The sequence below is a fragment of the Hippocampus zosterae genome, unplaced genomic scaffold (genome assembly GCF_025434085.1).
Source record: "Hippocampus zosterae strain Florida unplaced genomic scaffold, ASM2543408v3 HiC_scaffold_397, whole genome shotgun sequence".
Lineage (NCBI taxonomy): Eukaryota > Metazoa > Chordata > Actinopteri > Syngnathiformes > Syngnathidae > Hippocampus > Hippocampus zosterae.
Window position 1 is genome coordinate 8,203 of NW_026262929.1, and position 10,922 is coordinate 19,124.

A 10,922-nucleotide genomic window follows, 5' to 3' on the forward strand; every position below is an offset into this window, starting at 1 on the left:
CTCTCCGTTGTGGAAAAAGCCTGGCGTGCAAGTCACGCATCTTGTGGGGCTGTGGCAGGTTGAGCATGGTGCCAGGCATGGCAGGCAGGAGTAGGTCAGCCGGTCGATATACAGGCCTGGAAGGCATTCCGACCTGGAGCAGAGTCGGTTAGTCGAATCAGTCAGATACCCAGAACTGCAGGAACCCTTGCACACCCCGTTTTCCCGATAGTACGGAGCCTCACAGCTAAGGCAGAACACCCGGTTCAGACAGGATTCGCAACGCAGGTCCTAACAAACATCGACCCTCACAACCAGCTCAGCCACACCCACCTCAGCTTGCTACCCAAACTGCAACGAAAATCGAACCCTTTTGGTAAAGAACCCAGCAGACCGCACACAGATCTGGTTGACAGACCGACTCCGATCGTAGCCCCCGGCGTACCTCACATTCTCACTGGTTATGATCTCATCTGCAAAGCTGTCCCCCTGCGACAGCAGATGCACATGAACGCAGGCTTCGAAGGCATGCCCTGATTCCGTTTGCACATCGAAAAGTAGCAGCCTGGTGGCTAGCAGCAGCCTGACGCCATCTTTTGATAGGCTGGTGTTGGTGGCTGGTAGTGAGTCCTCGGTGAGCAGGAAGGTATCGCCGTACGAGTTGTAGTAGAGGGTCTGGATGCCTGCTAGAGTTGTCTTCGGGATGCAGATTTGGATGCTGCCTGCGGACAGCCCCTCTGCGTAGGCTGAGCAGGCGAGGCAGTCGTTGTAGTAGGGGCCGATTGCGCTCTGGCAGAGCAGACTGGCCCCTGCTTTGCAGCTGCCTTGGTGCAGGAAGTATCCTTGCTGGCATGTCCCGCATTCATCGCATTGGCCGGCAGCATTCGTCTCCCTGCAAATCCTGCAGCCTTCGATCTCGCTCGGAACGCATTCAGACGAGGAGGCGATCGACCCCTCGGGACAGGGCTGACAGTTTTCAGACAGAAACAACTAGACAGAGTCACAGACCAGACAGACAGTGACGGTGCAAAGCGCACAGCTCGGCAGAGGACATGCCTGACAAGCCTGCGCAGCGTAGTAGAACCCGAATTGGCACTGGCTGCAGGTGAAGACGTTAGCACATTCCGCGCAGTTTGAAATGCAGAGGGAGCAGACCCCGTTTGTCAGGAAAAAAGTGGGTCTGCAGGAAAGCACGGAATACCCGGTGCAGGCCATGGCCCCCGTCCCGCACGCCTGGCACTGCCCTGACAGCTCGTAGTAGCCGTCCGAGCAGGACCCCTGCAGGCAGCTGCCATCCCGGCATTCCTCACAGTCCCTCGGACAGGCGACACACCTAGCCAGCTCCCCCTCCCCCTTCGCGAAATAGTATTTCTGGCAGCTGCCCTCCAACGGCACCCCCAACCGCTCAAACGAGCAGGCCCTCACCGCATACCAACACGCCCTGCACTCCCCCTCCAGACTGATCGCAATCGCCACTGAAACCGTCTGGTCACTCGGACAAGGCTGGGCGGCCGCCATGGCGAGAGTGAGATAGATCATTATGAATGGGGGGTCACTGCTATTCTGCGATGATGGGCTGGATGGGGGTGTCGGGGGGCTTGGGCTTGCTTTGGAGGTAGGTTATGAGCTGGTCGTCTTATTACTAGTCGGGTTAGGAGAGGTATTGGGTCAGCAGGCCTTGGCTTTGGTTGGTTTGTTTGTCCTGGCTGCCCTCCGAGATGTCTTCGACGGATCGCTGGGACAGTGGCACGGCGGCCTTCACCCCCGCCTCTTTGCGGATGCCTGCAAAGATCTACTCTAGGGTCCTGGCCTGCTTGGGTTGGTGGCCGATGACCTAATTGCTGCCAGGCGAGCACCTGCCCTTCTCCGTGACCTCCGCCGCCAGGGACATCTTGTGCCCGTCGACGATGTTGCTGACCACTGACAGCTTGCGCTCCAGCTTGTCGTAGATCATCTCGTCGAGGGTGTTCTCGGCCAGCAGGTAGTGGCAGTGCACATTGTTGCGCTGGCTGATGCGGTGGGCCCGGTCCTCGGCCTGCAGCATCTGGGCGGGCGTGAAGGTCATCTCGACGAACACCACCGTGCTGGAAGCAGTCAGGGTCAGCCCTGTCCCAGCCGCCGTTATGCTCAGAATCGCCATCCTGATGCGATTCTGCTCCTGGAACATCTTCACCCGGTCGGCCCTCACCTCGGGGTCAGTCCCCCCATCGATCCGAATCGTCGGCACCTTCAACTCCCGGAACCTGTCCTCCACCCGGTCCAACACCTCCAGGTGGTGGGCGAAGACGATCAGCTTGATCTCGTTCTGCACCAGCTCCTCGAGGTACTCCAGCGCGGCTTTGATCTTCGCCTTGCCGGACAACGCGTAGGCCTTGCTGAAGTTCTGGTAGAGGTCGGACTGCGGCCGGTCGGGTTTTGAGGGCCCTGGGTCGGATAGCATGCCGTCTAGGAGGCTTTCGAGTTTGCCGTCCAGTCCTCGAAGCAGCTTGTTGATCTCACGGACCACGGAAGCCTCGCTTTCGATGGTCACCCTCTGTCGGTGCTTTTAGGGCAGCTGCTCCAACACCTCACTTTTGAGCCGTCGGATCATGAGCGTGTTCTTGAGGATCAGGTGCAGCTCCCGTTCGTTGGTACTGCCGTTGTACTACAGACCCCTGCTCCAGGGACTCCTCTGGGGGTCGCAGTATCGATTGCCGAATTCCTTGAACTGCCGGAAGATGTCCGGCCTGGTGATGGCTGCCAGATTGTAGAGATCCTTAGGCCGTGCCAGCGCAGGGGTCCCGGTCAGCAATAGCACTCTCCTGCGCCTCTTCAAAAACGGCCTCAGCCCCAGCACCCTCTGCGAATCCAGACTCTTCAAGTAATGCGCCTCATCAGCAATGACCACCTTGAACTCCCCGAACTCGGCCATCTTCCGGAGCGCAATCTGGTACGACACGATCACGATCGATGCATAGTTCTTGACCTCCTCCTTGCCCTCCTTGATGACCTGGACGAACTCCTTCTTGACCGGCAGCCACCGCACCGCCTCGTCCCGCCAGTTGTACTTCAGCGAGGAGGGGCAGATCACCAGCAGGGGCCATTCCGTCTGATACACCCATGCCAGGCACAGCCCCTGGACTGTCTTCCCCACGCCCATCTCGTCTGCGATCAGTAGCCGCCCGTGTCTCGAGATGCCCACGTCTATGCACTCTCGCTGGAAGGCGTACAGCTTGTGGGCCATGGGGAGCAGCTTGGCGCTAAGCTGCAGCTCGACTCTCGCGTAGTAGAGGTAGCCTTCCAGCTTGCCCTCTTCGTAGATGGCCAGCTCCTCGTCGATCTGCTTCAAGGCATTTTTCCAGAGGTCAGGGACAGGCGCGAACGATCCCGGCCCGAAAGCACCAGTGATCGCACGCTCCAGCTCAGGAACCACACTAGCGAGACACACCCAGCACTTGATCTCCTGGCACCAGCTAGCGAACGGACGGATGACCGCCTTGAACTCCGGACTGTACATCTCAAAGGGAAAGCTCAGCCCCACCCTCAGCTCGTCCACCAGCTGCAGCGAGACCCGCCTGGGCTTGGCATGGCTGACCGACTGCCTGCGTGATTTCTTGAAGCTGCCCTGGTGCCCGCTGCTGGCATGTTTTCGAGCTGGCTTCATTTGATCAATCAAAATTGATGACCCCGGGGCTGGCCGTGACGGGGGCGCTGGGGCTGGTGGCGGTCGCGGGGGGGTGCGGGTGGGGGCAGGCTGTGGGCGTTGGGCTGGGGGTTGTGGCGGCTTGGTGGGCGGGGTGCAATATGGGGTTGGTTGTGGCTGTTGGCTGTGCGAATTCGTCGGTGGTGCTGCTTGTGCTGGCGTGCTCAGGTATCTGTACGCATTCGGTCTGGGCATGGACCCTCGCCTATCTGGCGAAGGGCATGGTCGGCCATTTCGACTGGCCCGAAGTGCTGCAGTGGGGCACCATCTACTGCATCCGCGAGTTCGTGCTGCGACGCCTCCGACAAACCAAAATAAAGACCAGCCAGTCCCGCTACGAACTGGCCTACTGGTCCATCCTCAACTCGCGAAAGGACACCTAAATCCTGCCCTTCACGGACCCGCAGCTCGACGCCATGGAAAAGCTGTACACTTTGTGATGCCATAATAAATGAAGGCTCGCAATGAGCTGCTTTCTCAGGAGGCCTTGAGGAAGGCCTGGAGGGACGGCTTCTCTTAGGAGCAGGCCTTGCTGCTGGCCCGCTACAACCCTTTCAAGGCGTGTCTGGAGTGCCAGGGCCTGGACGTGCTACTGGCCCTGCTCAATAAGTTTTAGTTGCAGTGTCTTAGCATCGGAGAGCTGACTACCCTGCCGATCGCCAATCACTACTTCTTCCTGGCGTCGGGGGAGTGCTTCGTCTCGCATGGCACTTTGCAGCCTGAGAGGTTGGTGCTGGCGCCCTGCTCCATCGACCCGGTCGGCTCCGAGTCCTGGAAGGTCAGTCTCTTGCCCAAGAGCAGAGTCGCGCTTTTGACGGTGTCAAAGGAGACCTTTTTGAGGTACGCGAAGGAATCGGTCGCCCAGAACGAAATCAACCGCAGTGTCGACCTGCTGAAAAAACATCCTGTGTTCAACCGGCTGTCCGATCGCCGGCTGACTGCCTTCGTGAAGCAGGCCTAAACAAAAGTGCTCCAGCGAGGCGAGTTCCTCCACAGAGCAGGCCATAAAGCAAACTCCGTAGGCATGCTTCTTTACGGGATGGTCAACAGCCGCAAATCCCTCGGCTCCACGGCCTACGGAGAAGGCTAGATCTTCGGGTTGCAGGAGGTCCTGGCAAGCAGTTCCTATGCGAGCGATGTGATCGGCATGCAGCGGTACAACTATTTGCTGGTGTGGTCCTAGACCCTGGTCGTTGACATGCTGGGCAGGAAAGGCAGAAGGCCGCTTGAGGCTGCCTCCCCCCGGTCCAAATCACAGCGAGAACTGGGCCATGCCTACGACACCATCGTGACCGAGCAGGCCCACGACCCCGTCCTCATGAAAATGCTGGAGCCCCGGCCCGACATCCAAGTGTGGATCAAGGAGAAGATGGCCAAGAGCAGGCCCGCGCTAGGCAAGGACAGGCCTGGCAGCGAGCTGGACATCTACGACTCGATGGTCAGGATCCAGAAAGCCAAGAACAAATAGCTCTGCCTTCACAAGTACCGGGCCAACGCGCAGCCCGCCGCCCGGGCCAGGCCGCCCGCCCGGTCACCCTCGCCCGGGCTGCTGCCACTCACGCTCAAGCTGCGAGCACGGACCCTGGACCTCCGCTACAACTTCGGGAAGGCAGGCCTGCAGGTGCACGGGTACCAGCTCTGACAGTCACTTGATAACGTTGAGCGCGATCCAGGACAGAGCCAGATCATCGAAGTACGAGTACAGCTGTCTGGAGTCAGCCAGCCTGACATAGGCCCTGCCCTCGAGCTACCAGCTCTAGGTGACGTCCTGGTCGAACTCGCCCTTGCAGAGGGTCTTGCCAGCCCTCGAGAGCATGTAGTTGCGGGAGGACAGCAGCAGCAGCAGCGCCTCCTGCTCGTCCTCGCCGACCAGCAGGTGCATCTTCTCCACGGACACCCGGATGTGCCTGCTCTTCTCGAACTCGACCATCGGGTAGGCGAAGTTGATCGGCTCGATGCTCTCGTAGATGCGGTCCAGATAGTTGATGATGAACACGTGGTCCTCGAAGACGGCCGCAGACCTGATCTTCTCCATCCTGCAGTTGAGGTGCACCTTCTTCAGCTGCAGCATGTCCAGCAGCACGAACTCGCCGCGCCGGGTCTCGCCCACCAGGAACACGTACTTGTAGCAGGCGATCAGGCAGCTCGGCTTGAACCCGATCTTCACCTTGCTGTAGGTGAAGTTCTACAGCCGGGCCTCGAACTCCAGCCGGTAGAGGTTGCGGTCGCAGCCCAGGAAGATGACGATCTTGCCCAGCGCGCTGTAACGGAGGATACCCTTGATGAAGATGCACAGCTTGGGCTCGCTCTCAGAACGCATCAGATCCTCAGTCAAAAAGAACACGGTGCCGCACCCGAACTGGATGGAGCACAGCTCTCCACCCATCGTGATCTCCTCCTTCCTGAACTCAGTCAGCTCCAGCTCCTGGATGTTGATGGTCACCTCAGGCCACAGCTCCTGCTCCCTGGCCTGCATGCTTTATTCACTTCTAATTTTATGGGGTGCTGGCCGCCCCACCTGCAGCCGCGAGATGGCGATGCTTTGTGAGCTCATTAATCAAAACGCCATTCCCGGGCTGTCACTAGCAGCTTGCTGTAGTCTTGGAGGTTGGCGGTCCGGACCTGCCACACCTTCCGGGCCAACCGCTTTCTGTCCCTGCTGCTCGGCTGGTCCTGGTCCTGCCCCCCCTGCCCCGCCTGCCCCGCCTGCCCTCCCTTCTCCTCGCTGCCGTTCTCCTCGCCCTCTTCTTTCTCGTCACTCCGCCTTTGCACCACCCCAAATATTTCAGAATTGAACTCTTTCTTGAAATCGCGAAGCTTTATTTCTCGGAGGATTCGGGCCCTCATCTTTTCCTACCGACTTATTTCGACCAGAGAGCGGTCGTAGATCTGGTTGATCCGAGGCGTGGCGTTCAACACCCCCATCACCTCCAGCGACCCACTCGTCAGCTTCCTCGTCTGCCTCCTCCTCCTCGGCCTCCCAGGGTTCTCCCTCTTTCCCGGCACCTTTTTCGCCCTCTGCTCCTCAACAGGCCTCAAGCCAATCAGCCTGGCCTTATAATGTATGGTCAGGCTCTGCACCCCCGACATCGATTTCATGAAGATGGGGTGCTTCTTCTGTTCGGCAGGGATCTTTATACCGTGCATTATTAAGAAGTATTCATTTTGACCGCTTGAGGTAGACCCGCTCGGGGTTCTAGGGTGGGGGCAGGTCGGAGGCCTTGCTGCTGGTTGGGGCTGGGTTGGCTGGCCTGGCTTTGGGGTCGGTGAGGGGCTAGCTTGGCTGTTCTTTGTCCTTTTTGTCCTTCTTGTCAGCTTTCTTCTCCTCCTGTTTTTTCTTACGCCCCTTTTTCTTCGGCTTGCTGTTCCTGGCCTGCAGCATGGCCTCCTGCCGCTCCTTCTCTTCCTGCTCGTAGATCGTGTCAATCTCCTGAACCAGCACCTCCAGGTCACTCCTCCACAGCTGCTAGACAGGCACCCCCCGCAGCGCCTCATACTCGTCCTTCTTTTCATGGTACTGCGCGATCAGCTTGCTGACCTCTTCTTCGGTGAGGCTCCACAGGGGCAGCCTTAGAAGATAGTCGTAATCTTTGAGGGGCAGAGGGTCATCTTCTTTGGACTCTGTTTCGGGTTGCTCCTGCTAGTCAGGTTCCTGTGGCTTTGCGGGTTGCTTGGTCGACTTGATGCCCGGCAGCTGGGAATAGCCGAGGTACCCTCTGCTTCTTAGCAGCCCACACAACTCCTTCTTCTTGGCCTTCCTTACAACAATCGTCTCTTCAATAACCTCCTTGATGAACCTCTGCTTGTTGTCCAGCACCTGCAGCTCCCGGGCCAGCCTGCTCAGCAGGTATTCCTTCCTTCTGCTGTAAAAGTCGAGCCTTAGGTCGTAGAACTAGGCCATGATCTGGTCCGGCCCTGGATACTTCCTGAGTCTGTTCTGCGAATCGAACAGCACGAAGTTGGTGGTAGGGATGCTGCCCTGCAGCTTGAGGTGCTTGGCAGCCCCCTCCCCCCACCTGTCGGCCACCCCGTCGGCCAGCCTGACCTCGAAATGCACCCTGTTCTTCGTATGATACTCCCTCACGTCCGCAACCTCAGGGTCATCGCCTTCTGCCAGCCTGTCCAAAAACAGTTTATAGTCCTTCGTCCATTTCTTGATCGGCAGCTCCGTGATGTCGAGGAGGGAAGGGTCCTCCTCGCGGGGCCTGGCCACCCCGTGGCACAGGTACCCTGACGACTCGTTCTAGACGATGCTGCCGGTGTAGCCGTAGTACCAGGGTGTCAGCTTGCTTGTCGGTCGGTTTTAGAGGCGGGCGAGGATCCAGTCGGCCAGGTCACGTGGACGGTAGCATGGAATAGAAGTGCTCCAGCCGGTGCCGATCCCCTCCGCCCCATTGATCAGCACCAGAGGCAGCACCGGCACATACCAGACCGGCTCCACCTGCTCCCCGTCGTCCTCCTGATAGCTCAGCGTATGGTCATCCGCCTCAATGAACAGGCAGCGTGCCACCTTCGCCAGGTTGGTGAAAATGTACCTCGGGGAGGCATGCTCCTTCCCGCCCTGGTTTCTGGAGCCGAACTGGCCGATCGGCTCCAGAAGGTGTAGATTATTCGATCCCACGAAGTTCTGGGCCATCCCGACAATCGTCTCCGCCAGGGACATCTCGCCATGGTGGTAGGCGGAATGCTCGGCCACGTAGCCAGACAGCTGCGCGACTTTGATCTCCTGCCTGAGGTTGCGCTTAAAGCACGCGTAGATGATCTTCCGCTGGCCGGGCTTCAACCCGTCGACCAGCGACGGGATCGAGCGCATATTGTCTGCGATCGAGAAGTGGATCAGCTAGTCGTTAACGAAATCCCGGATGCGCAGGTCCTTCACCCGGAAATCCACTGACCTCTTGGGATCATAGGTCTAGAGCCATGCCTTCCGGTCGTTGGCCTTCTTGCGGCTGAAGACCAGGTCGACCGCCTCATCATCCTCCTGCCCTTCGTAGACAAACCTGAGGCGGTTCTCCTCTAACGCGGAAAAGTACTCCTTGGCCTCCTTATCAGTCGAGGTGCCCAGCCCCTTATAGTACTTGACCCTCCACCCCCTGGTGTCGTTGGCCTCCGCCCACCTCGCATAGTCCTGGGCAGAGTAGAACGACAGGGCCTGCTGCCCCTTGAGTGCCTTCTGGATGGGCGTGATGAACTCGAGCAGGAACCCGGGCAGCCTCAGCAGCGATGGCCAGAACTGATGGATGAAGTTGATGATCAGTCCTTTGATGTGGGAGCCGTCTGTGTCCTGGTCGGTCATGATCATCAGAGAGCCGTAGCGCAGGGCCTTCACGTCGTCGTAGGTGCGGCCGACCTGCAGCCCCATGATCTTTATGATGTTCTGGATCTCCTGGTTTTCGAGGACCTGCTTGGCCGACGCCTCTCGGACGTTCAGCAGCTTGCCCTTCAGAGGAAACACCCCGTAGTGATCACGGCCCGACCACTTCGATGCCGGCCACGGCCAGGGCCTTCGCGCTATCCCCCTCGGTGAGGATCAGCACGCACTGCTCGCTATGCTTCGTCCCCGCGTCGTTGGCATCGTCCAGCTTCGGGATACCTGAGATCTTGGCCCGCTTCCCGCCGGCCGTGGCCCGTGACATTTTGTTCATCTCGCGAGCCTTCGCCTCGTGGATGATCTGGTCGATGATGCCTGATTTCAGCACAGCCTTGGTCATCTTCTCGCTGATGACTGGCAGCGACCCGAACAGAGCCGGCTTGGTGACCAGAGTCTACTTGGTCTGAGAGTCGAAGGCAGGGTTCTCGACTAGCGCCCTTACGAAGATCCAAAGGTGCTGCCGGATTTGGTGTGGTTTGACGGTCAAGTCCTTGCTTTTCTTGGTGATCGCCTCCTGCACCTTGCTGACGATCTGGTCGCTGATGAACTGCACGTGCGTGCCGCCTCGGGTCGTGCAAATCCCGTTCACAAACGAAACCTGTTGGAACTCTCCATCCGAGTACGAGACGATCACCTCCCACCGGTCCGTGACCGTCTCCTTGTCATACACCCTCGGCGCGTCGTCCTTGAGATACAGCTTCACGTAGTCCTCGAAGCAGGCGATCTTGAGCTGCACCTCGTTAAAGGACACCTTCACCTTCGAGCCAAACAGCCCTGCCATGTCGTAAACCCTTCTTCGGAACAGGTCGACCGTGCTGTCCGGAAAGCCTGACAGCTTGAACAGCTGGAAGTCGGGGTGGAACCGCACCCTTACGAAGTCCTTGCCTTTGTAAGCCTGCAGCTGGGCAGGGCCGTGGCTGCCCATATTGCCAGTCCACACCATCGAAAACACCAGCCCAGCCTGCCCATCCCCCACCTCCAGCTCGAACCTCCTGGAAAAGATGTTGGCCAGCTTGGCCCCGTACCCGTTCCTGCCACCGACCACCTTCTTCTCACTGTCGTTGTAGTTCGAGCCTGTCAGCAGATGCCCGAACACCAGCTCCGGCACGTAGACGTTGTACTCCCGGTGCAGCACCACGGGGATGCCCTTGCCATTGTTGCGGACCTCGACCCAGCCCTCCCCTGCGTCCAGCCTGACACTCAGCTGGGTCATCGAGTGGTCCCTTTGGTAGCTGTCGGCAGCGTTGACCAGCACCTCGTCGAAGATCTTGTAGAGGGCCGGGACGTACTCGACGTCCTGTCGCGAGAACTGGCCGTCCCGGTCAGCCAGCCACATCTGGCAATGCGCAGGCTCGGTGCTGCCGACATAGGTGTCAGGCCTCAGCAGGATGTGCTCGAGCGGGGTCTTCTTCTGGTAGATCTGCTCGACCTCAGTCATATTATTTCTTAGGCAGGCTCCTTTTAGCCTCTCTGGAACTGTCTCAAATTAATTATAGAGTGGTCTCTTTCAATGGTGGTGGCCTCTTGCTCCCCTTTTTAGTAGTGCAGGCGAATGACTGTTGTGACGCAGTGGTTGGGCAAGGCATTTATTATGGTTGGCTTCCGGTTTTTTAAAGCCGATGCAGATGATCCACAAGTTTGTCTTTTTACCAAGATATTTTTCTGGATTCGAGCAATTATTTAGAGACAAATATTACATGAAAAAAGCAGCAATTCAAGAAAGGAATTGATATATTAGTATTACTTTAATAACGGATAATCATTAGACACCTAACTTCTTGACAGCACTGCTCACGCAGATGGCGAGGGCCTGGGCCAGACTTAGCGGGTACTTGACATCCATCCCGAACTAGCTTTTGCTCTGCCTGCCGAAAATGAGGCTCTCAAAGC

The 10,922-nt window shown here is 58.3% G+C and overlaps 1 protein-coding gene across 1 annotated transcript; it reads right to left on the bottom strand.

The window, feature by feature from the left end:
• Positions 1-6,935: 6,935 nt before the first annotated feature.
• On the bottom strand, positions 6,936-10,470 carry LOC127595096 (uncharacterized). The gene is given in 2 exon segments (XM_052056789.1): positions 6,936-9,134; positions 9,136-10,470. Coding segments are annotated over 2 exon segments (3,534 nt in total).
• Between the last annotated feature and the right edge of the window lie 452 nt (positions 10,471-10,922).